The 27,574-nt window shown below is 36.2% G+C and overlaps 1 protein-coding gene across 2 annotated transcripts in view; it reads left to right on the top strand.

Moving 5' to 3' along the window:
- The window catches only part of LOC102228072 (protein diaphanous homolog 3-like), a 163,655-nt gene that overhangs the window by 62,668 nt on the left and 73,413 nt on the right, over positions 1–27,574 (top strand). For both annotated transcript variants that reach the window (XM_023331769.1, XM_023331768.1), the window contains 6 exons: positions 2,199–2,294; positions 5,553–5,647; positions 8,777–8,878; positions 13,175–13,414; positions 18,605–18,734; positions 24,770–24,894. In XM_023331769.1, coding sequence (XP_023187537.1) covers positions 2,199–2,294; positions 5,553–5,647; positions 8,777–8,878; positions 13,175–13,414; positions 18,605–18,734; positions 24,770–24,894 — 788 coding nt within the window. The remainder of the gene's footprint in view (positions 1–2,198; positions 2,295–5,552; positions 5,648–8,776; positions 8,879–13,174; positions 13,415–18,604; positions 18,735–24,769; positions 24,895–27,574) is intronic.

Below are 27,574 nucleotides of genomic sequence, written 5' to 3'. Positions count from 1 at the left end.
TTTGTGCTCATGCTACTAGTCTCCATCATGTGGGAGCTCCAAGTATCCCTCTTCACTTTTTAATTGGATACATGATCCCTTAAAGGAGAACAAGACCACATGGAACAGCAGGCATACCTTTTCCTGCGGATTAACCCCTGTGTTTCTAGACGCTGTTCCCCTCTTTTATATCCCGCTATCCGCTCCTCTCTTCTCAGCACACACTCTTGATGATTACAGCACCAGACAATTATCCGGCATACTCCATGGGTCGCACGTTTGGTTCTTTTAATCTGGTGCCTTAGGTAATTAAAAGCATCCAGGACTTCCTCCTTGTAATCACGACTTAAGAGGGTATGGTTTTTTTGTATTTGCTCAAATCTGAATTTTACACTTCCTGGTCAATAGAGAGGTACTACCGCATTTAATTTAGCAAACATGTAAGAGCCCTCCCCTCTCAAACAAAACATCCATAACCTATTTAACCCCAACAAATGCAGCAAGGAAATTCTCATATCCTATTAACTATTAAACAAGTTGATGAAAATCAGTTTAGCTCTGTCCAAAAATATTATTGAAACCTAGATTCCAGAGGTGTAAGTGGTATCAGGCGAAGCAGTAGACAGATCATACCCAGAGCCTACTATAAAAGGATGAAATCAAGGGTCACTTCATTTGATCAATGTCCTAAATGTATATCCAAAAAACTATTCATGTACTAATCTTATACTGTAGTAAGGATAGACCACTACTTTCTTCTATGGCATTTTCACTGTAGAGTTCAGATTGAACCTTTGAGTTGTTCTGTAGAAGTTTTTATGTAGAACTCTGGCTTTTCCTTTTACAAAGCTCTTCCTTTAGATGACATTAAGTTAACTCAAAAATTAAATAAATCTTTTATTGATAGGAAGATTAACTCATGGCTGAAGTGAAGGTAGACTGGTATCAAAGGTTGAAGTCAGATGAGCTATATTGAAACATATGAGAGTCTCAGTTTAGGCCAGACTTTTTCTTTTTCTTTTTTGATTTGTTTTTAAATTTCTGTGAATTACTTAGTAAAGGTGTAAGGTTCTGTGTTTTTGTACCAAGATGTCTGGTACAGTTATGTTGCTTCGATACGCTTGTGTACCAAATGTGTACTAAAAGCATACCTGTAACATGCAATCAGTCAAACTCCCTGAATCCTATATGATGCAAGAGGAAAAATGAAACGGGAGCTGCACATGCTGCATTCAGTGTACAGCTGGAACACTGGGGTGTCAAAATATCAAAGAGACTTCAAAGTGATTTAAACATGTTTTATTTTCAATTATGTTCATAGTCTTACAATTTTCTTTCTTCAAAAATTAACACTGTTAAGTGGCTTTGTTGTTGTGCATTGTACTGTGCCTGCTTACTAGTTTAGTATATTTTCCTGTTTTTTTTTTCAATTATAAAACATAATCAAGTTAATTTCTGAAACTGAAAAATATTTCATATTTATTGCTCACCGAAGTAAAGAAAAATGTATTTCATTAATTTTTCTTGGTTGCAGCATACCAAATAATGATTTTAAAATTCAAATGCGTACCAAATCGTCATTTAAGTCTACTGTTACATCCCTTGTTTTTGATTTAAGTAACTTAATTATTTACATTTAATTCCAACTTAATACAAAATGGCATGACAGGACACTGCTATGCCTGGATGGCAAAGAAATCCATCCAGTCGTTCAGTTCCATGTCAATTTAATACCAGCAGTGCCCAGTCCTATTGACAGGTTAGATTAGATGACATTGACTTGTTTACTTGCTTTGATTTTAATGTTGTGTGTCTTGTGTCCTGTTATAAACAGATGTAATCCACCCTCCTTGCTTCTAGTAATTAAAACAGTTTCAACAATACAATTTAACTTAAATGTGACGCTTTTATATCTCACCACCATTTTTTTAGTACCTTGTCGTATCAATGTTATTCCATCACATTTCCCTAATACATCTTCCTCATGACTCTTAAAAAGTAACCTTTTTTGTTGTTATGTAGCCTTGGAAATTTAAAATTTGTCTGTTTTCAAGAGGTGATATTCTCATCTGCATCTTGATACATTTTTCTTTGCAAATCCTGGTCTTTGTGGATCTAAACAATACCAACCAGGATACCCTCTAGTATCAACTTATTTTCCTACCGTTACATCCATATTTTTGCTTTTAGTGACATTTTTGTATTTTTTTCTTCATCAGCTAAAAAGGAGGAAGAGGATCTTGAGGATAAGAAATCCATAAAGAAGAGGATTAAAGAGCTCAAGGTGCTCGATCCCAAGATTGCACAAAATCTCTGTAAGTATCCTTTTCCTTTCAGGCCACTTCTCCCTTGATTTACATTTATACGAGCCTTCAAAACTTCAAGTGTAGCAGGCCTTTTGGATGCTCTTATCCCTCTTGTGATTCTTCTTGTACTTTTGAATTTTTCTGTAATTTTAAATAACTTCGCAGAGAATGGGTTGCTCAATCATTTATACAGGTTTAGAATATAAAATAAAGCACAAGAAAAGCTAAGGTGCACGCAGCACTTAATTGATACAAGCTTAAGCAAGTGTCACAACTTGTAAATGCTCTTCAAAGGCATATAAAAGTGCTTTAGTTTTTGATTTTGTGCAGTTCTTCATGTTGAAGAGAGTTTTCAGTTTTTGTAACGTTTTTGTATTGGTCACCAAACATCTGCATATTTATGCAAGTGCAAAAACAAAGGTGCAGTACATCTGCCTAAAAATGTTTAGTAAACACACACAGGTTTCAGTTTTCCCTTCCAACTGCAATCTTTTAAGTGCATTTCAAACTATTATAGATATGGACCCAGAAGACAAAGAAATCTCACTGCTGCAGATGAATCACTGAAAACGACCCTTGATCCTCTCTAATTTTCCCACTTGATTCTGAATGAAACAATGAAGAGAATCTGAAACAAAATGTCTTAAAAGACATATTGTATATGATCTTTTTATATATTTCATATAAAAACTGTTTTACCAAAGAGATCCTTTAACCAGTCTTTATCAGTTTTACAGGTGTATTTTTTCTAACAGCACCTGGAATAGTAAGGTTTATTATCACTTCAATACAGATGTTATTGTCTCTAAAACGGCTAGAGTTGCTCAACACAGGTTACTTTAAATACAGGTGATTAGGTCTTTGTCTAAAGACTGCATTCTAAGAAACTCTTCAACTAGGTAGGGTTGGGGTTAGGGTAATCTATTTTAATACTTCAGTATTATAATGCTGGCAAGAATGTATTACAAATGACTTAAGGTCAATTAGCACTTTGATCATTTAGTACTCCCATTTCCTACCCACACATAGTTTTTTTCATTGATTCCTTCATTTATTTTATTCTTCTAAATACACCATGTTGTACCCCGGTATCCAAGAATTGTCTATGAATTTATTTCTCTTGGTGCTGAAGGATTGTGAATTAATTTTGTTTATAACTAACCATAATCTAAATAACCATAAAAATGGTAATTTTGTGTACAATTTCATTTAAATGCTGATTATTTTCTCAAGATTTTATGCTATGCCCATATTTCCACTGACTATGGTTCAGATCACCAATGGGAGCCATCTGACTCTGGCAAAGAGAATTTAAGTCAATTATCAATGATAAGTAAATAAATAGTAGGTTATCAATAATTAAGCTAATAACTAGGTTATTAGTTTTCAAAGTAGCTATGAAATATCTAAAAAGAAAAAGAGAACCAAAATTGCCAAACAACAAAAAAAACGAGGGGCAAAATGTCCACCAACCCACTGCGGCAAGTTGGTGTCACCTTTCATCATATAAACACCTCATTAACTTCAGAAGGTTTTGTGTTTTTTTGTTTTTGGCAATGACGTCCTATTTTACTGAACTGAAGAATTTGCAGTAGTCTAGCTGCAGGTCAGGTACGTTGTGGTACCCTGTGAGTCGGTTGTAAAAAATTAACACTCTTCCTCTGTTCAAATTGCAAGCCCACTTTCAGCTTCCTTGGATATAAAATTACTAGTATTTGGCCAGTGATCGGTGCTAATTTCCCCTTCTGGTTAGGAAGCATAACATAATTAAAACAAAACACAAATCAATTTCAAATGTCCAAAGAAGAAAATTGCATCCTGAATCTGATGTCCTTTTGATGATCATTTAATAATAAACTCACTAAATTATCCGCAGGAACAGATGCTCTTAACAGGGGTGCCCAAACTTTTTTCTTATGCCTTTGGTTGTTGCCATAGCAGTTATTACAAGGCGGCACTTAATGTGAACCTGGCTGTTGATACTTATGACTCATCTCTTCACACAAAGCTAATTAACCATGTTAAGGATCCATTAAGGGAGGAAAAAAAAAATTGTGGTGCATGATACCATAGACTTGTCTCCTTTTTCTTTCTCTCTCTATTTTCTCTCTCTCTGTGTCTCTCCGTCCTGCTGTCTCTCTCTCCCTCTCTCTGTTTCTCTCTCACTTTTTCACACACATATGCATTTGCACATGTATGCTTAGCCCTAAAATGATCGTTTAAAAGCACCCGGCATTAATGAGGATCCTGCTGATCTCTTAAGCACTCACGGATCTTTGCACCTCATTGGCTTATATGGAGGGGAGCTGTGACCTTTGTTTCATGTATTAAAAGAAAATGGGACTAATCAGCCCAGTAACAGTGATAAATCATGCAGTAGAAATTATAGAGCAGAAAAGAGAAGGGAAAAAAAACGGGGAGAGTGGGCAGGTTTACAGTATGTTTTTCACCACAGTAGGCAAAGGGTTTAAAAGGCTTGACTGAAGTTGGTAATGAGTATGTGACTTAGTTTTTTCTTTTTTTATTGATTGAGTTGTGCTTCACTGTTGAGCTTTAGTTAAATTCTTCCTAATGAATTGTAATTTTTTTCCCACAAGTTCAAACAGTAAAAATGACAGTAGTTGGGAAAACAAGACCGTAAACACATTAATCAAAACATTGAGCCGTTATTTGAAATTAAGAAGTAATATGTCAACTAGGAAACTGGGGATGGGCAACCTACAGTATATTCAGATTCTTTATTGAAGTGTCAGCATTGGCTCAGCTGTTTGTCATTTGAAGTACAATGTGTGAATTTATTTACACTTCACCCACATACAGACAAACTACCATCTTTGTTTTTTAAAAAAATATTTTTTTAAGAAAGCTTAATGTGGCTGAGGTATATGTTTTCTTTTTTATATAATTCTTAGAGCTAGAGTAATTATTTATCCTGATATAAACCATTGCTCATCCCATTCCTTATCACGCAGTTAGTATTGAATATAGCCTAGATTTTTTGAATTAGACATTGAAAATAGCTTTGTCTCATGGATGCATGCATTGATGCAGCTTTGATTGGATTTCTCTTTGCTTTCTACTTCATTTACTTAATGTGTTATTTTAATGTGTGCTGGATTTTTTTATGTTTCCTACTACTTCATTCTTTTTTCTGTTTCTATTGTTTCATTTCTTACGTTTTATGAAACTTGTCTAATAATAAACAGTTGTGAATCAATCCAATATATAAAACTAATTTGTTTTCTTATTGTTTTCCTCTTTCTCTAGCGATCTTCTTGGGTTCCTACCGCATGCCTTATCAGGAAATACGTCGCATGATAGTGGAGGTGGATGAGGATCAGCTCACTGAACCCATGATCCAGGTAGGACAGGCTTTGCATAAAGTTGCAAAAATGTTCGAAGCCTCAGCTTTTTATGCATCATGAGTGCAAGAATCTGTTGACCCGCCCACAGTAAATCTGGTCATACTCAACTGTGAGATGGAAAGAATATTGGAAAGTAACTCATCCGACAATATGCAACTACATACCTAAGGCTGGAATTGGATTTCTTGTGCTGCTCTTCTCCTACACAGCTATACAGGTTCATGCCCTAACTCTTGTCTGTTGTCTTCATTAGTTGTCAACCTTAAAACACAGTGCAGCTTGAGGCTAAAATATAGGATAGCTCAAAATATGAAGTATACCCTGATTGATCTACCAGACAATTAGTCCGTAAATTAACTAATTGAAAACATTTTATTGGAGATTTTTACCATGGCTGATTAATATTATTCCTTATTTTGTTCTGCTTTACTATTTTACTTTGAACATGAGTTTTGATTGTCATGTGTATAACACACTTTATTTCAATTACTGTACTTTTCCTCATCTATACTTTAATCTATTAGTTTATCTTTGCATCTTTCTCTTAGAAGACTAATTAGGGGGGGTGAAATGAGTCACAATATCCACAGTTGTGTTGCAGTTTCAGTCACGTTTCTGAGTAACGTTCATCTTTTGGGTTTTTCTTTTTTTAATGAACACATACTTAGAGAGATGTCATGACGTTGTTCTAAAACAAAAACAGGAAGGTAGTTTGGCTTTTGATAAGCCACTATGAGTATTAAAGGTTAGGACTGAGTAATTAAAAAAAAAATTTAACAGTAAATGATCTCAAAATGCTTTGAATTTCTTTTAAGAAAATCCTTGCTTAAGTTCCTGCTCAGAACCTAAAATTATGTTTTAGCAGGAACAAACTAATTTATTTCTTTTATTTGAGTTCATGTTATGCATGCTGATTTGTATGCTGAAAAACCTTTTTGTCAGCTCTACATTAAGATACGTTGCTTCTGAAGTTTTAGCAGAAGAAAAAAGTAATTCATTTAGAGTTCTGAATATCTGAATTACATGTTAGAATTTCTGCGTCCTCCACAGTGGCAGAGGGTCGCTTATATTTAGCTGTGAAACATGGCTTTTGCCCTGTTTGACTTTTCACCCACAGGCTGTTTAAAAGCTGTGGGATGTTGAAGCTGTTCTCTGGAATGTAGCTCAGTTTTGGACCAATCCAAAATATATTTTGTCTCTCAGTAAAATAGAATAAAGAGCATACATTAAGCATTATTTTAATATAATTTTTCATGGAATATCTAGTACAACATTATAATTTAGAACAAAATTACACAATAAGCAAAAAAATAAAATAAAAAAAAAACATAATGAAGCCCTAGATGATTAAAAGCCTGTCTAAGCAAAAATCTTTAAAAGTCCTGACTCCTTTATGCCACCAGATTACCTGATTATCTCAGTCTACAGGAAGAGATCTTGGACAGAGCAACTGAGCGTCTTGTGGGAGAGTTGAGCGCATTCTCGTTACTATGCTGTGTGCTTGATTGCCAGCTTTTGCTTGTGGCTTGGTCGAAAGTCACTTGCACAGATTCTTTTTGTTCACGTAGATACTACTTAGTTGTTCCCACTGCATAAATTCCCTCTCACAATGTATTGTTTCACTCACAAGTTAAAACTTCCGTATTATGTTTAAGAGCTCAATTCATGTGTGTGTGGGTGAAATGCACATTCACAACTTTTGAAACTGATAAAGTAATATAGAGATACTTCTCTGTTAGAAGAAGCAGGTCTATTAATTTTCTTAGATGACGCTCCACAGACAAAGTAACAACTCAGGAATATTTAGGTTTACAGAAAAAATAAGCTTATGCCTCAAGGTGCTACTTGATTGTAGGTTGGCAGACTGAGTCTTTCTGGGTCAATTGGGTTTTTGGCTGGGACTCAGTCTTTCACCAGGAAAAAGAATATAGGAATAACCAGAACATATTTGAATTACATTTCAAAAGGGAAGAATGTACTGTATAATTTAATAGATGTCCCAACACTGAACCTCTTGGCTACTTCTACAAGAAAGGTCTGAGCAAAACAACACTGGAGCCTGACAGAGCAGCAGTGCATACATTTTTATCAAGTTAACAAATCTGTATATTAGGATGTACTTTTAAATCTCTTTGTGTTTTTTTATTAGTAGTATATCTTGCATATAGCCAAAAATGTATCATCACCACATTGGGAACTTATTTTATTATTCTTAAGTTACCATGTGAAAAAACATGGGATGGTAATTTTTATAAATGTTTTTTTCTTCTTTTTTGTTTAATTGGATTTTATTTAATTTATGCAACTAAGAAAAGGTTGTTAATATAAGATAATTTCAAAATATATGGGCTACATGAGAGGGAAAAAAAGACTTAGAACTCTGTGCAAAACAGATTAAAAGACAGTTTGCTGAATTAACTTTTTAATTGGGTTTTTGGCTGACTATTTTTGTACCAAACACTGAGGTTAATGAATGCCTCTGAAGGTTTTAGATTGTGTTGCTGTCAAACATGCCGACTGTGTGGAAACAAATAAAAACAAACCTCAGCTACAGAGGTACACATTGAATAATTCATTTGATCAATTAATAGTCATTAAGGCAATTTCAGTTATGGCACATCAATAAAATAACTTTTAATAATAGACAAACCTTTATTTGCTTTGACTCCAGGCACCTGAACAATTTCTTTATGTAAGACTGTAAATGTTGGCTGCACATCAGTAGTATTTATCAAAGGTGAACTGTAGCATATTTACAATAAGTATATGTAAATAGCATTTTCTAGTCAAAACGGACAACGAACAATGCAATTTTGTTATTTAAACCAAATGTACATTAATCATCTACACCCTGTTCTTTAGTAAAATATTCTTAATTTGAATGGGAAGCTGAAAAATACACATTGCTCTTCAGCTTGACTGGTGGCATTCACTTTATTTTTTAAAAATTGAGATGACAATCCTCTACTTAGTGAAATGCTTTAAATTTGAAGCAAAGTTCAAATGTTAAAGCAATAATTAGTGTTTAACAAGACACCAAGTCCTTTTTACTGAATTTAATCATGTCTGGTATCATGTTTATTGCTGCTTTCATCTCTTTCATCTCTCTTTTCACACTGTTTGCAGAACCTTGTAAAGCACCTCCCAGAGCAGGAACAGCTGAACGCTTTGGCCAAGTACAAAAACGAGTACTCTAATTTGTCAGAGCCTGAGCAGTTTGGGGTTGTGGTGAGTACACGCCTGCACGCACACCCACATACACACAAAAAACTGTCAGCCCAACTCAGAGTAAATGGCCATTGCTTTAATCACATGCACAAGTAGAGCATACAATTTTTGCCTTTATAATATAAAGACAAAATGCAAAAACCCAGGCATTATGTTACACTATAGTATTTTTGATGATTCAGAACCTCTACTCTTTTCTTTATCGCATAGTGCAAATTAAGTGTAGCATGAACAGAATAGTTAAACAGAACATAACCGGCTGCACAGATATTGCAACCATGTTTGTTACTTCATTAATTTTATGGTAATCTAAACTTGTCTTGTATTTGCATTTCTGTCTCTGTCTCTATGAAAACACTAATACACACACAGGCACACACTGAGTGCTTTCATGTGATTAACATAATTCAGGGCTTTTTAAAATTATATCATTTTAAGAGGTAGGAAGGGAGCCAGGACACCTGTGGACTAATTTATGCACATTAAAGAGCAGCACTTGCTACCCTATTATGTCTGCATCATTTTCTAAAGACGTTCCGAAAGAGGTTTATTCAGATTTATTCTTAAAGGGTGTTGTGAGCGTTGTGGGTTTTGTGTTAATAACAACTTAGCTGGTGACAAAAACATGTGACAATCTACTTTATTACCTATGTTTGGGACTCGAATAGAAAATATATTAGGTTGATTGACTGGAGGGAGGAGATGAAGTGGTTAGAACACCTTCTATTGTAAACCTTGCAAAATTGAACCAGGTAAATCCTGTTTACTGTGTCTGTGTAGGCCCAAAGCAAGTTGTGGTTTCACCTTAAAAAAAGCTATATTAAAAAATAACAATATGCATTTTACAGTCTGTATTTTCAGTACATTTCCCCTCTCACTTTGAGGTCTCCTGTATGTTTCATTATGCTTATTCAGAGTAGCACATTGTCAAAATTGCTCTGCACAGTGCCGTCTGAAACATATCTTTCTGCAGAAAGTTTAAAATTGTAAATAATAAAAACTGCAACATGGTTTAGTGCCAAAAAGTCAACAACAGGTAAAACTCTGTTTCAATTTTCATTTCTTGCATCAAATTTCATGCATAATTTTGAGCTACTGATACAGCAGACTCCTGCATAAAATTCAAGTGTTTCTCAATAAACTACAATACCATTAAAAAGGTAATTTATTCCAGCACTTCAGTTCAGATAGGGACACTTGTATATTACGTTTATTCATACACAGTAGTATATTGCAAAAGTTTATTTGTGTTAATATTGATGACTCTGTTCACATCTAAGGAAAAGCTAAAATTATTTTCTCTGAAAGTTAAAACATAATAATACCATAACACCAATAAAAACAGAATATTAATACAAACATATTATCCCGTGCCCATTTTATGTTTAAAGAGTCACAGGGAACATTGGTGTCCAGTAGACTCCCTCCACAAGGATGACTAACACCCAGAGGTTATTGCTCAAAAAGCTTGCTGTTTAATTAGGGCTACATGCAGGCATATTAACGGAAAATAAAGTGGAAGAAAAACATGTGGTTAAAAAACGTTGCAGAAGCAGCATGCATTATTTCACCGTTAGGGGATTTTTAAGAACAGTCCTTAGAGTTAAGCGGGGATTGATGAGGCACAGACTCTCTCTGGAGTCAGGACATGAAAAAACACCCAACAGACCTATCTAGGTCATGAGACAACAACTGTACCAATTCATGTATCAAATGTCTTCTGAACCAGAGAAACCCATTTTTGGGTTTTCATTGTGTTTTCATGTTCTCAAAATTAACAGAAAAAATATAATATTGAAGCAATTTTTTATTGATGCATTTGTTTCATGAACTTCTAGAACTCTGATTGCTTTATTTTAAAATTATAAAAACGAATGGCAAAAAAGTAAAAAATACAAGGTAGTGCAGAATCACTTGAAATATGACTTTGTAGACCTTTTTCTTTCTTTCTATGTGTTTGTAGAAATGTTGCAGGGTGCCCTCTGTATTTGCTACCATGTAGCAATGATAAAGGATGTTTACTGTTTCTATAGCTCAGAAGAGACAAACTACAAAGCAGTGTCAGATGAGAAGAGTAGGGAAATGAAAGGCTGGAAGTTATAAACCAGCAGCCAAGGCTGATGATTATGTTGATTTCCAGAATGTTAATACCATTTCAGCACCTACAAAAACATTGTTCAGTATAATGTGAGATGTGTCCTAGAGATATAACGGAGCGTGTATTCCAAATATTAACCACATTTCCATACAGTTCTAAGCTTTGCACTTCAAGGTTTTGAAGTTAATTAAGTTCCATTTAAGAAATAAAAAAAAAAAAAAAACCTCTTTGTTCACTGCTGAAAGAAGTAGGAAAGAAAAAGGAAAAAAAAACATTACATATTTATTTTTTCTTGATTGGAACGTCCTGAAAACATTCTGGATTGTAACTTTATATCCCAAATGTGTACCATTTTGTGATTCTGCTGTACCGGGTTCTCCTAATGTTTTCTCTCACATATTGACAGTGCAGTTTTACACTCAAGCTTTTCTTGGAGAATATATAAAACTTGAATAAAGGGCTTATTATTCTACTTACAACTGGTCTCCATTCATCTCCATTATGCTGAAAGATACACTTATCTTCATTTGGATTTATCATACCTCTACCTTATGGCTAATTTGTTAATAAGTAGGCCCAGGAGCACAGAAAGGTGCTGGTCCGATGGGCCAGGTGGTAGCACTCTGAACATATCCTCTAACCTGCAGGGCGCAACACAAATAAATGAGCGGTAGTCTGCGCCTGAAAGGAAACCAAAGGTTTAGCCTTTACCAGCTGTTCCTGGGCAGCTGATAATTGTTTTTCCTCTTATTAAAAGGTGGCCTAAATAAATGACTTTGTGCTATAACAGACATCTTCATCTTTCATGTCTTGTGTACTGCAAATTTTAAGAATTTACCATTACGGTATCTCTCATGATCTCTTAATTTGCAAATATTAAGGGTTCAAAGTTTTAATTATTTCAACAATGTATATAAACCTCTCAATAAAAAAATAAATAGTTATGGGCACTAATGCACAGTGTTCAGGATACTGTGGATGTGCAACTGTCAACTCGACAGAATGGGAGAGAGAGTGTTTATTCCTAGTTGTACATTTCATTCCTTGCTTGAAATGAAAATCTGTTAAGTACAGAAAATAAAGAGAGCTGATAAAAATTATACAATTTTGTTTTTAGGGGAGCATGGCCTCATTAGGAGAAGCCAATGTTGATTTGTTATCTTGTTTACACCATTTCAAAAAAAAGAAAAAACTACAACATCCACACACATTATTCACAGGGTGGAACATAAGAAGAACTTTGAGATAAAATGGTTTTTTTTTGTTGTTTTTCTTTTCTCTGTCGACATTGTCTGTTATAACTCCATGTCCCTGAAGTGTTTACATTTTATGGACCATGTGTTCTTAGTTTTCATCCTCGAAAAAAAAAACATTTCTGAACATTGTGTCAGTTGTTTTTGAACGTTCTCTTTCTTGTTTTAAACCTATTCGCCTAAAGCTGCTGATGGTGTGATGGTGTTTGCTTTTTTTTTCTTTTACTGTTTATCTAATCTCAGACATGTATTTATTAAATTATTCATCCAATCTCAGTATTACATTTAGCTTCTAATTTATTTCTTGTGTGATTTTATTCTTAATCTTGTTGCATAGTTTTCTTTGTTTTGCTCTCTGCCTTTTTTTTCACACAAACGCATTGACATTCACATACGCTCATTGAGTCACTTTCTAAAATAGTTATTTGATAAGATTGCAGTAGCTATAATTAAATCCTCGATGAGGGACATCAAACTGCACAGCCAGCTGTTGTTTAAACTAGACAATCGGAACCTGCATCCCGCTATCTCTAACACACGTACACAATCATGGTAGTGGCCAGGTCTTGGGCCCAATGCAATATTTTTCAATTTTCTCTAATTGTGTGAGAGTGGTAATTCAAGGCAGGCTATTGTATATTCCACCCCCTCCACTGCCTGGTCTATATGGACACTAACTCCACAATTAACTTACCAGACCTGGGACTAAAATCAAATCACTGCCAGCATCTATTACCACCGCCTAGCAACACTTTCCTGTATGCAGGTTGCATAAATGTGCGTTAAATTAGATCGGCTAAATGTTGAAAGTGGCAAAAATGTGATTGTAGGTATTTTGAAGTCTGAGTATGTTTTCCGAAGTGGTTTTTGTTTTTTTCCTGGTTTCCTTCAGATTTTTCACATCCATTTCCTATTTATATTAATGCATGCGTTTTCTTGTCACAGATGAGCAGCATGAAGCGACTCCGACCTCGCCTTAGCCACATCCTTTTCCGACTCCAGTTTGAGGAGCATGTAAACAACCTGCGACCAGATATCCTGGCAGTAAATGCAGCATGTGAAGAGGTCAGAAAGAGCCGCGCTTTTGGCCGCCTGCTGGAACTGGTGCTTCTGCTGGGAAATTACATGAATACAGGCTCTCGAAATGCCCGGTCATATGGATTTGACCTTAGCTCCCTTTGCAAGGTAAATACTGACCTCTACATATTTTTTTTTCACATTCGCAGTTCTTTCTAACCCCATTGACACTGGTTCAACATGAGGGACACTTGTTCAATAAAGCTCCTGATACTGCATATTGATTTTATACAGCTGTGTTTGAAGGTGCACACCTGAAGTAGCAATAACAAAAGATTTGACAGACATGAAATGAGCCTTATGTAAAATGGGCTGCCTGGCTCCTCTTCTGGTCTGCAGCACACTTTATTCTAGCCTGTAATATGTTTAGAAAAACAGCTTTTGCTTTGGAAAGAAGCAAGACTACAAAAGAATCATGAATTGGTAAAAGGTAAAAGAAAGTTTGTTTTTTTTAGTGTGTTTACAAATAGAAAAAATGTAAATCAACAAAAATATTGTCAAGTAAACAAAACAGACTAATTAAATGGTAATTGGGCTGAAATTAAATACCACTTTTAACATTATACTGACCACTGACGGAACATTCACCCTTTTGCACTCAAAAGTGCATAAACATTCATGCAATGATATGCAGTTAATTAGGCAATTTCATAAGAAAGCGCCTAGCCCTGGGACACAATTGCCTCTTGAATCTAGACCACAACTTTCTGATCTCAAAAGAACAACTCAACCAACAAAGCCCTGTCTCCCGCAAATGAGCACAGCCAATCCAAGACAATCCGAAATGATTAATTAGCACGACCTAAGTTCACCGATAAATAAGTTTCCATAAGCTAAAATAAAGTTACCACCAAGCAGCATAACAGGTGGAGGTCATGCTTTACTTAAATTACCAATGAAGTTTTTGAAGTCATATAAATGTACATACATGACTAAAATGTTGCATCATAGTTGCAACATTTAATTTCTGGTGTCATTTGGGCTAAGCCTTACTTTTGTCAAAGCAAAAATTAAAAAGCAGGAGAACAAGTTGTGGGTTTTCTCTTACTTACAAATAGTAAAAGCACAAATGACATTTCTATCTTTCCAGTAGTCTTTCCTTTATTAGTTTATATAAACACTCTCTGCTGTATTCTATAGCTGAAAGTCGTTTGGTGTATGCCTTCCAGCTTTACTACACATCTGGAGGCTAAAAATGTGTCTTCTACTCAATACAGCTGAAGCTCAATTTTTAAGTTTGGCCAAACCTTTGCAATTGGATTTAGGTCCAGGCCATTGTAATGCAGGATGTTAAGTTTAATATATTACAATCCATAGTTGTCCTGGTTGTATGTTTGGGAGATTCAGGTGGAAGGCGAACCGCTACCTCAGTCTCAAGTCTGTTGTAGATTTAACAATTTCTTCTTCCATCCACCACAGAGTGTTTGCATATGGGCCAAAAAAGTTAAATTTTTGTCTTGTCTGATCCAAACACCCTCTCTAGTAAGGTGGCTGTGTCCCCTTTATGACTTGCAGCAAACTGCAAAGGAAAATGGCTTTCTTTCAAAAATGATGTAGTCTTCCATATCTCTTCTATAATGGTATGCACAGTTCTTAGTATTTTACTACTTTTGCAAGGCAGTGTTAGTGGAAGGTTTGACTGTTGATTTGCACAGTCAATCCTGATTTGATTTTCATCTGTTTTATCACAGTCAGGCCTGCAAGACCATGTAAACATACAAGGTTTATGTATCAGTTGGCTTTTATCAAAACACATTAAAATAAAGGCCATGTTTAGTTTGTATTCTTCTGCCCACAATAGATAGCTGGGGCTGTCCGATCCCTCTGAAAGCACACACACCCTTCTGGGCTAACCAAGCGCTTCATTCATGAAGACATGGCCTATGGGTATACCTCTGTGATGAAGACTGAGCACCAAGTATCCCCCGCGTTATAGTGAGGACAAAAACAAGGTGTAATCTTTGGATGAGAAACTCCTGCAGTGGTTACATTAAAGCTGTTGGCACATGCGCTGCAGTTTCCACAGTAACAGGCACCACAGCCATTTGTCACTGCCACCTCTTTGCCCTGTTAGACTTGGATGCTTATGCTCATATAAACACTAGCGCATTTGCCAAATGTGGATTCCTGCATATTTGATGGACTAGAAACATTAGCAGAACAATAACATAATCAATCAACAGAGGTTTATTTGTGGATTATGTCTTCCACTTAGTTTAGCGCCACTGTTCCACTGTGTCGATTTCTTTTCTTTTTTCATCACGCTGACATGTTGTCTGACCACTGTGAGTCGATGTCTCAGGCACAATATGTAGAGGAAGGCATCACCTTCATGCCTCCCCCAGAGTTTGACAACTTAATACTGTGACACACTTCACAGCACAGGGAAATTGCACCCAGCCCAGCTGGAAAAAGAAAAAATGTTTACATTGTCATCTATGATTACCATCCATCTAAATTCAGAGAGGGACCTTTCGTGAGTGAGCCATTGAAGCTTTTAGAGAAGGAAGAAAAAAGCAAGGAAAAAACGAAATGAAAAGAAAGATGAGAATGTTTGATTAGAGGAGATAATGCAAACATGATTAAACCCAGCGGGTTTGAGTACACTGCTGTCTACCAATAGATCACCTAGAGAGATACACAGCAACACACTCCACAGGAGGGATGCACAGCGGGGATACTAAGAGGCATCTTGGAATTAGACTGTAAAAGAGCAATGATGGAAATTTATCAGAGAAATTGAAAAATTGTTGTGTGCTGTTGAGGGAGACACAGCGAGTGCAGGGGGGTCATCACATTGTGAAATTGCATCTGCTGCCTAAGTATGAGATATAAAATCATCCGTTGCACTGTCAACACTTAATATTTGTGACGCAGGCATTGAGACATGACTTTCTTTGTCTTATAATACCCAACAGATACTGCCATCTAATGTTGTGGGTGAAATTGCAGCGATACATGGCGAGACTGACAACTTGTGTCTGCTGCAGCAAACACGTCTGCCATGACAAGCTCTCACACTGTGATTTTCTTTTTTCTTTGGACAGAGAAAACAGAAAATAAAAAGAAGGCAATTTATACACATACATAGCAGTGACACATCAAAGGGAAACCTTGAATGCCAGACCCTTACGGTTTGGAAAATTCATTGCTCTATTATCCCCTGTTTTTATATATTTTTTTTCTTTTTTTTTCTATGACAACCTGCTTTGGGTCCACTTATCCCCTTGGGGGAAGGATCACTGCAAATCAATATAAAATTCCTCAGAGTGATTTTTCCTTTGATGAAACTTTTCTGTCTTGAGCGAACTGGTCTCTTCCAGGATGACAGTGCCCCCATGATAGGTTACATGGGGTCATAAAAAGATTTGATGACTATGAAAATAATGTGAGTCATATGTGAGCCTTTTGCAGTCTCTGCCAGCTCAGTTGATCATTTATGGAAAATTTTAATCTGTGTTGGACTGCATCTTTCTCCGCATCAAATTGTCAAGTGAGAGAGAGTTTTTCAGTTCAATATTTCAGTGTCTTTTATATTAAGGTAATAATATAGTAGATGTTCAAAATTGTGCAAACATTGAAATATTTTATCTAAAAATGACTTTTCTCCGTTTAATAACACATATTCTGTATAATTCAAATAAAACACACTTATTAGATACAAAAAATAATAATATAAAAGTGAAAATTGCTATGGCAGTTTGCCAAAAAAATATCACAGTCTTAAACTAGTACTTTGTTGAAACACCTTCATTCAACCCTCAATTAAAATTCAGTTTATTCACCTGTTCACAACATTTTTTTTCATTATGTCATGGCACTATACAAAAAATTCTCAGTTCAGTCACACATCCTAAAACTGGGTGTTGGTTCTTGCAGGAGAGAATCCTGATAACTAAAGGATCTGCTTAGCATTGTGTTGATTGATTGAATCATAACTCTAGCCACTTTGACAAAAATTTCAACTCTGTTTGAAGAATAGGTACCATGTCGTAACCCATGCTTAAACTGTTTGGCATTTGGTTATAATTGCCAGAAGGTTTAGACCCCCAAAAAACTCCTAGAAAGCTGGCATTGTGAGGATCATAGCAAAAATGTGTTGGTTCACTTGAGGACTAAAAGATGTTCTCACAATATGAAAGATTAGGAGAAGGTTGGCAAGGAACAGTGAGTAAAATGTGAAATGCTGGTAGACAACTACCAAAGAACATTGAACACTGAAGTTTAATCGAAAAGTGCTTCAGCAAAGTTTCTGAAGTTTCATTTATGAAACTGGAGTTGTACCTTTCTATAGTTCATTTTTTAAAGTAATTGTTTTAATTTTTGTGTTGCTGGATAATTATTTGAAAAGAGTGTTGAAATGATGTAACATCGTCTCAGTTTTGCTATGCCTCAAAAATTTGTTGTTTTACAAAAGTAGAATTTTGAGAACTATTCTGGAGGGGCATTTATATCAGTCCATCTAACGCCATCGTTCTGTCATTTGGAGCATGTGAAAATACTGAGTCTGACAGCCTGGAGAATTTTTACTGCATAAGTTTCTTTCCTGACCTCTCTGTGAAGATTTGTCAGTTTCTATGTCTTAGTTGTTTGACACTTTGACAAGAAACATAAGTAAACAAAAATATGTACTTCAGGAATAGTGCAGAGCTGACATTAGTTTGCAGGTATAGAAAGTAGCTTTTTATTTTGTACCACATTAGTGGAAGAAATGCATGTTTTAGTTTCATTGAAGGATTTATTTGTTTACTTATCCTCTGTGTTGCTACACATGGATCACAAAGTAAGTAGAGTAAAAGGAGAATAAGAGTGTAGTATGATCCTGTCACAGTTGTTGCATTTTAGTTGATTAATACTTTGGTTTACTTGCCAAATAAAATACAATAGAACAGAATTACCTCATATTTTCGTACCTCAGTGGGAAAATTCATGTTTACATGCAACAAGTGACAGACAAATGGAAGCATGTAGATTTACACATAGGTTAAAAAGACATACTATGTACATCAACACAAGGCAATGCGACATATAATTTATAACATCTAGACATAATTATTCAATGAGCATTTCACATTTAAATAAACATCGGACTAATTTCAATTCAATTGAGTGCATTTATATAGCATAAAGTTATTTATTGTCCATTTGACAGCACTTGATCAACATATTTTTTCTTTAGCAAATAAAATCTTGCTTTTTTGTTTGAGTTAGGATTTTCTCCTCTTAAAAAGTTGCTTCATTCACTTCATTCATTAGAAGCTTTGTAACTTAATGTGTTTTTCATGTGTTTTACTACAGTTAAAGGATACGAAGTCCGCCGACCAGAAGACCACATTACTGCACTTCTTAGCAGAAGTGTGTGAGGAACAGTTTCCTGATGTGATAAAGTTCATTGACGAGCTGGAGCACGTGGATCGAGCAAGCAGAGGTACATTATATTTTTAGACATACTTTCTAACACTAAATGTCAAAGGTAGCCAAAACGGGAAGGTATTACTAAGTCACATAACCACATTAGACTATATGTAAATTGTATACAATTAATTTTAATATGATATATAAGCATTCAATGTTGTTCTATTAAGGCTACTATAAAATGATGGCTGGTTGGTACCAAGTATTCTTTGACCAAAGGGGAATATTGCCATCACCTATTTATTACCTGGTTATTGCACTTTTTTCGGAACTAATCAACTTTTCTTTGTTTGTAGCTTTGTATATCAAGAAAGCCCTCTAGATTTGTTTACTTGTTTTCAATATGTTGTTTTAGCTGCTGCCGATGTTATTATATCTAAAAAATCACTGATAATTTATATATTTACTGTAAACACTCACTAGCATCATGTTCCGTTGTGAGCAATAGTCGTCATATACTGAAACAATAGTGATATAAACAATAGTGACAACTGAACAGGGAAAAGCAGAAGAAAATAATGGGAAGAACCTAATGAAATGTAACGAGATACCGTATGTGAGATTTTAGCTTAATCAAATTCTGATGGTAGGTACCTCAACATTTTTTTTTTACTTTGCCATATAGGAAAATATGTAGAATCAGTAAGATTTAGACTATTTGGCTCACACAAAAGAAATGGGTTGATATTATCAAAATACGCTGCATATTTTGTTTTGTATATGACAATTTTAGAGTAATTGGAGTCTTTTGTATGCTTTAACTGCATAATGCAGAAACAGAATGACCTACCTACACTGAAACAAAGCATTTTTGTTCAGCAAGTCTTTTGTTTTCTGTAAGCTTTATTCTTTTGTAAAAATCTCTTGGGGTTATTCTAGAATTAGATAGCTTGTTGATTCCGTAAACAATGCATTTTATTATTTTACTGTTTGATCCACGCTACACTGTTCATCTGCTCCGCTGTTTGATACCAGCATTAATCTTCAGCTGTCGCACATTTACAAGTAAGAGGTTTATTATTTTTTTCCAAGTAAATACATCAGGTTATGTCAGCCACAGAGATGAAGAGCAATTCTCTCTTTGAACACGTTTGGAGTTGCTGTGTTGGTTTTAACACGATTTGGCGGGGTTTTTTTTTTTTTTTTTTTCTTCTCACAAACATGGCTCCACTCAAAGTGCTTTTAGTCTGGTCCGATTCTCCTGAGTACGGTAAAGGTCAGAGACAAGCAGAGCAGACTGGGTGGTCAAAGGAGACTCGGTTTTGTTCTTTGTTCGTTGTTGCTATAGGCGGCTCTCATGCAGCAGCGGCGAGCAGAAGTCTGTGCAGAGTTTGTGTTTGTTTATGTGCGAGGTTGTTCCGTCACAGCATGTTTCCACCCGGCTCTAAAGACGATTTTTACCCACTGCTCTAGTCCCAGTGGGAGGGAGAGAGGAAAAGTGTGAGGAGGAGAAAACGTAGGGGGATAATTTGTGTGGCTTCATTGTTTGGACTCTCTCATAAAGACCCCTCTAGATTTTCTTGAAATTTTTTTTTCTTTTTGAAAACGGTAGATGATGACACCCCTGTTGTGGGTTTATTTCTCCCAACTAGACTGCATGTCCACAAGACCAAGATTAATAAGTACAAGGTTGAGATCAATGGGAAGCACAGTTCTTAGATCTTTCCTCAGACTGTGTGACGTCTGCTTTACAGACATCAAGCTGAGTATATTTACATCTGTATAGATGGAGTGTTCTTTCTCTGTCACAGTCTTTCTCTGTTTTTCTACCATTATGACATGCTCACATTAAGTGTCTTATTACACTACATCTCGTATTCAGACACACAAATCCCATTTCTTTTCAAACGGGGCTCTTGAGTGGCTTCTTTTTCATTAATTCTGACAGCCATTTGAGAGGACTGTAGACACGCTAAAAGGCTGCATTACATTCATAGACACTAACCAAAGAGCTTACTTGGGCATGAAAACGAGGTTGGGCAGAGGTAGCAGTAATGATTTGTGTTCCAGCTCTGAAGGTGCTACTTTTCTGAATGCGTATAACGCGGTCCCTCGTTTCCCCCACACTTCTCACAGAGGCGAAACTGTACTTTAGTTCAGCGTCGCTTCGTGTCTGTCTTCTTATTTTTGCTCCCCTCTCTTCTCCTCAGCTCTGGAATCATTATTTCTCCTGACAGTGAGAAACAGTCTTTTTTTGCTGCTTCTGTCATTTCCAATGAATCTCTCCTTATCTGTCTGTCAACACCTCTGTGTCTGTCGGTCCTTCCCTTCTTGTCTTGCTCTTGTTCTTGGTTTCAGTCTTTCTGTTCTTATTTCCTTTTTCCCCCCCCTGCAAACACACACAGACATGACGAACAGCAGCAGCTTTGGCCAGTTAAGATGGCATAAGCTGAGCGGTGCTTTGTTTAAACTGATAGTGTAAAGCAGGCGACTGTTGAAAGCAACTAATGGGCTCAACCTGGTTAATTCATCTTAGAAATATAAATATTACCTTTTAGCTGTAGAAATGATGCTCATTTGTTTTTTTGGAAGAGACATTCTTGCATACATTTTTACACAGCAAAAATATAGAAGTTCTGTTTCCAGCATCTTGTTGCATTAAAGAGTCATTAAGGACTTATGTGAGGACTCGACGACATTGATGTGGCTGTTTAATATGCTGTTCAAGCTCTGCTTTGTAGTTCTACCTCATGCAGTCTGAATGATGAGCCAGAGGTTTAAAGTATATGGAAGGGGCTTTCTCTGCTGCATTTCAGAGGCTGCTTTGCTCTTAAGAATTGCAGTATCTTAGATGTTTAGCATGTAGAATGTTTTCTATATAGGTCTCCCATCCACAGTCTCTGGCTCCATCAGCTTAGTCCCACTTGTCTGGCAGGGTTTGGCCTCAGAGGGCAGATCTGCATTTCTACACTCTCCTAATTTCCATATATCAAAAGATGATCTATTGTGGACTTGTCTTTAATATGGCTCTTCGCGCATACGCGTAGTTTTGTGCTCCTCTCTTTGTCTCATTTATTGCACAGCAGGTTGACAGAGTAATAAAAGGATGTCAATGGGGAATTTGACCTCTACAAATACTGCAATTATTATTCCTCTAAAACACCCTATATCTGTCTGCAACCTCTCTGGACTCCAGAGGCGTTCAGGTCCCAGTGCCCATAAAAATCACTCACGCCTTAATGCTCAGAATGAGAAGGCAACAACAGCTTGGCCAGAAAGAGAATGAAACATACACAAACACCACTTTGTCTTTTTTCCCCTCCTTGTATTTAGTTTCTTAGTCACAGGATGAGCCTTTATATATAAATTCTTCAGTTCTGTATTTCAAACATATGTTTATGGTAAACATGAATGAATATCCTTTGCTTTGAAGGGCATTCGTTCCTGTTTAGCAACACATTCCAGCTGCTACAATCGCTCTTCAAGTAGGTTTTCCTCTTGAAGCATATAGTTCTACATTTGTCACCTCTCTTGTCAGTCATTGTTCACATGTCTTTCCATGTGAGTGAGGCACATCACAAAAGCCTGAAGATTAGCTTGTGAAGCAGAGGAAAGAGGAGATCCCTGTCTGTTTTTGCTGTCTCGCCCTCCTTTGCTCTTTTCTCAGTCACAGCGTCATCTCACCGGGCTTTAATCATTTCTATTAACGGACTGGCTGTCTGGCAACCTTCCACTTTTCATTCTGCCCACACCTTATTCAGTCATATTTGGTTGCCGGGTAATGCAGAGGATAAAAAGCGAACAGGGTAAAAAGCAGGTACAGGAGCAGGCTGTTTACTAAAACTTTCGCTGTTTAATATGACTGAAAACATCATCTATTTGCTAAAACATTTAATGAGAAAATATATTAAATTCAGGCAGTGAATTAACAGTGTATCTCCAAAGCATTCTTAGCCCTTGCAATTGTTTTATATTTTGACATGTTTCAAACACAGATTTAAATATTTTGTTGTTATTTTATATGAAATTTACGTGGCAGCAAATACTTGTGAAGCAGGCATTAAATTATTTATTTATTTTTTTTACAAATTATTATTTTTTTTTTGTTTGTTTTTTACTTTCATAAAATTGCTGAAACACAGTCAGATTTACTGGAGAGCACATGTGAATAGAACTTTCAGGTCTTACCATAAAAAATTATTAGTTACATCTAAGTCTGGTTATATTCATGTCCAGTCTGACACATCCATATTGTTTAAATGAAAGCATTCCATTCCATCGTTCTGGCTCTATATCTAGTGCCGTTGTCTCTAAGGAGAACCCCTGCCCTAGACTTGGATCATCTGTAGCCTCTGCAAATTTTAGATTAATATCAAACGACTGAATAGTCTCTTCAGCAAGCAGCTCAGTGACACAGAGGCGTGCTAATGAACTAACTATTTGATTAAGGAGGAGGTTGTGCTTGTAACATGAAGTAGTTACAAGCACATCTATTTTTTCATAACATTAAAAGAATGGTATGAATACTTTTCCAAGGCAATGTACTTTAACATGTCTTTGTTAATTTTCCAGTTTGCATAATTATGATGTATGAAAGGACAGATGTGTAACACCAAGACCGAGCCTAGTTTTTACTATGTGAAGGAGTACAGTATTTTCAGATTGGGTAGACGGATTTAGTGTCACTATAAAAATTATTAATCATTTGATTGTTTTAGCCAGATTTTTTGTCTGTTGGTGTCTTTGTGTCACCAGACGCAGTGTGTTTAATGATGCTATGACATCCAATTAATGATCTTTACTTAACTAAAGTATCTCTAGAAATCAATCTTCTCTTTTATAGGGGAAAAGTAATCATAAAACCATCGCAGGCTTGCTGAACTGGTGTAATAAGAAGAATGTACTTTAGGTTACAGGTTCTATTGTTCTGTTAAGCCTAGAAAAGTCAAATTCTCTCCAGCACAAACAAAATATTGCTGTGGTATTTTGAATGGCTCCTCACAGGATAAAAACATGCTCCAAAACACAGAAAAAAATTACATTTTTGTTGTTTTTTTTTAAACCAAGAAATGGTCCAGTCAAATTGTTGCTTAGACTGAAAACAACAGAATAAAGTACATTACAGAGGAGGGGAGTGTGCAAATTATTTGGCAAGTACATGTGTGGTATGATGTATTCACTGCTTTAAATTTAGTTTCCTCTACTCTCTAATCCTGTTGTTTCCGCTTTGTCATTTTCTCAGTTATAAATGACAGAAATCCCCACCTGCTCTTATCCCTGTGCCATCTAGAAACGTAAATGTGTTTGTGTTTATTTAGATTCTCGCCATTACCCACAGTGAAAAGACTAAATCAACTCTCGTCATCAAAATGTAAAGAGTTTTTTTTTCAACATCAGCTATTGCAGGCCTCTGTGTTTTTTTTTAAAACATCTAGCACAGTGGGTTTTCCTCTCTAAAGGGGGTTTATGTCACGAAGTCAAAGAGAAGCTAAGCTACTCTCTTTTTTTTCTTTTTTCGTAAAGCGTTTATTAGGATCAAGGGAAATGTGAAACTACTTAAGATTAAGCAGCTTATGTTTTTTTTTTGTGAAGTAGAGTTTAATCAGGGTAATTTAAGCCACATGCTGTATTCACTCACAAGCAAACGTGTCAGCCATGACCAAGGTAACAGAAAGTTAGATTCAGCCTTCTCCTGTCCTCTCCTGGTGTAAAATCCATGCACCTGTTGGTAGAAGCACATTCAAAGAATGAAAGACCTTGAAGCCTAATCATAATTTTCTTTTCAATACAGAAAGGGCATTCCAATTTTAGACAACCATGAGATGCACATAATAAAAAAAGGGCTTTATACATGCTCTTATTTTCTGATGTATGTATTTTATTTATTCCCTCAACAATTCTGGCACCGAGTGAACTCGTAATAATCATGTTTTGTATGTGAGGCGGCTTTCTCATTCAGTTTCTGTTATTTTTTTGTGTTTTCCCCCAGTCTTTTCTATTGTCCTGTTTTGCTTGCTTGTGTCTCCTCACATTATATCACGTTTGTTTTTGGTCCACCACCATAAATGTGCGTGTTTGTGGCTGAAAATATGTGCTTGTGTCTTTTAGTCTCTGCAGAGAATCTGGAAAAGAGCCTCAGGCAGATGGAGAGGCAGCTGCTGGAGCTCGAGAGAGACCTGGAGACTTTTTCCTCCACCGATGACCCTAACGACATGTTTCTCACCAAAATGACTATATCCTTTTTTCACATTTATGCATATGCTTCATTGCTTGAGGGCAGTATACAATGTGTTAAATGCAAAAATAAGTAAATAAATAAAATGATAAATGAGGTCAAAAGAATATTGCTAAGATGCAATAAATTGGACTTACTCCAAGTTTCCACCATCACATCCTTTGAATATTTAGTATAGTTTGTGTAGATTCTATTGGGGGGAAAAAGATAGGAAGATAAGAATGTGCTGCGTCCTCAGCCTCGGTCACACTTGGTTTCCATTTCATTATCAATGATGATGTGCACAAGTAATGAGTACATCCCATTCCGCAGTCAACTCACTATTCCAGCCTCTCCCTCAGCTTCTTTCCTTTTTTCCAAAGGGTTCTTAAGAGTGAATGCAACTTCAAACAAAAGGCAAAGGGTTGGAGGAGAAGATGTGGTGCTCCACTTTTTTAAACTCTGGAAGTGACAGTAGACGCTGTTTATCCCTAAGGAGCAGTACTGTATTATGCTATTGAATTGACATTTAATTATCCAGAAACAAAAGTGCTAATGCATGAACAGAGTCAACACATTTCCGCTGCCCATTCGGGATACCTCAGTCCACTGCTGACAGCTGGTGTGCATTTGACAGCAGAATAAATTATTCATTGTCTTCTGAGAAGGTTCTACAGGATCAGGCTGACAGGTACGACTCAGGCCAGGTGTGTTCAATAATACACTCTGTTCCTTGGCCCCTTCATGTAGTTTTGATCAACAGCCTTGGGGCTGGGGCACTGATGACTTGTCCTGAAGTAGTTAGCAGAGAACTTGAGAGCAACTTAGACAAAATGAATTTCAAGCAACTATCACTGTTGTATTTTTGTACTTGCATGGTGTGTGGAGGGGCTTTAAGGTGAAGTATTATGTATTTTTCAGATACATTGTGCTATAAAATAGCAAGCAACTATATTACCTCCAGTTATGATAATACAGTGTGTATCACAAATACACACAGCATTTAAAATAAATTATAAATTAAATTAAAGAAATTTGACTTCACAACGTGTTGCCTTGTAATTGGCCTATGTCTCTTCAAGAAGTTCCTGCTTTTTCCGAGATGCAGCACGTCATCACAACAATGCATCTCCATTATGCCGTTTACAACCGTTTTTAGAAGCATTGGATTGAGAAGTAGTTTGAATGATAACCTGAGCAATACATATATTTTCTATTTTTTATTTATTTATTTTATTTCTTCATTTTGGTATCCCTAAATGATATCTAGTGCGGGGCAGAGTTGGGGTAACCTGGCAATAGTCATTTTTATTAAAAGCCATCAGAATTTATGTCTGCAGTTTCCCACAAGCCACATTGACGCAATCAATGGAAGACGGTGCTCTGCTTGGATGAGACCAAAACTGAGGTATTTAGTATTTATGCAGGACAGAATGTGAGACGTATAACTAACTCTGCACATCATCCTGAGCTCAGCATCCCTGGAAGGGTCAGGTTGGGATGCTTTGCTCAGTGAGGACAGGGTAGTTGGTCAGATCTGATGGGCTGTACTAAATACATGACAGTCCTGGAAGAAAACCTGATCCTGTAAAAAGTTAAGAGTGGGGTCTAGATTAAACTTTCAGAATATCAAAAATAACTTTAAACAGTCAGGCCTTAAATGGAGTGATTTAAATCAAATCACATTATGTGTTGTGTGGTTCAGTTAAAGTCCAGTCCTATGTAAGTCCACCTGAAAATATGTGGCAAGAACACTGAACTTGTTGTTAAAAGATTCTTTTTATCTAATTGGAGAGAGAGTATAAATTGTAGACTGAGGGTGCCCGTGGCTGATTTTTCAGATTTTTCTTTGTTTAAAAAAAAAGGAATAAAGGAAACCATGTCATTTCCCTTTCTCTTTAATATTATTATTCATTTCATGTCGTATGTACAGTACGTTTCACATGAAGTACAAAGAGGTTGTAACATGGCATATAAAAATAATAATTTTATTGAACATTAGCCAGATACTGTTATACAGTATTGATTTAAAGCTTCAAGTACAAGTCTCTCAACTATCTAGAAATAATTTATATTTTTATCTCTTTCTTTTACTCACATTATCCAACGGTCAGTCATTTTTGTGCAATGATGCTCTTTAAAGTATGCTCCATCTTGTGATCATTACTGAATGTCTGTCAGTTTTCAGTGAAAGCAAATAATGTTTTTCAATTAATCTTGAGGACGTTTTTGTTATTGTTCAGAGTGAGCCTCTTAAAAAATATTCTTTCTAAGATGTGTGACAGATGATCCTGCCACCAGTGTGGTTTGAAGAAAATTCTCAGAATTATGAGTAGTATTTCTGAGAATTACTACTTTTTGTCTACTCTTTAGTACATCTTTGTCGGGCCAAACATGAGAGGCTGCAGGATGTCTCAGGTGAAAATTTCCTTTTCACTTTTCGCCCCTCTTAAGTACACAGTTACTGGGTCATCAGGGCTGGTGTTGCACATCTGAATCTGAGCTCAGGCTTGTAAAGGTGGCAGATCAGATCATGACAAAAACAGAACGGGGATGGAGAAATGGAAACTGAAGAATGATGGAACCGGGTGGGTGGGGGGGTAAGTGGAAAATCTCGAGGGAAAGAAGGCCTTGAAATTGAGTTGCGGAGAGCTGCAGGTTTCTCTCGAACAGGAAAGAAGTCAGGAGATGGGGGAACA

The sequence above is a fragment of the Xiphophorus maculatus genome, chromosome 4 (genome assembly GCF_002775205.1).
Source record: "Xiphophorus maculatus strain JP 163 A chromosome 4, X_maculatus-5.0-male, whole genome shotgun sequence".
In the NCBI taxonomy this organism is placed as follows: domain Eukaryota; kingdom Metazoa; phylum Chordata; class Actinopteri; order Cyprinodontiformes; family Poeciliidae; genus Xiphophorus; species Xiphophorus maculatus.
This window is presented reverse-complemented; position numbering and strand designations above follow the sequence as displayed.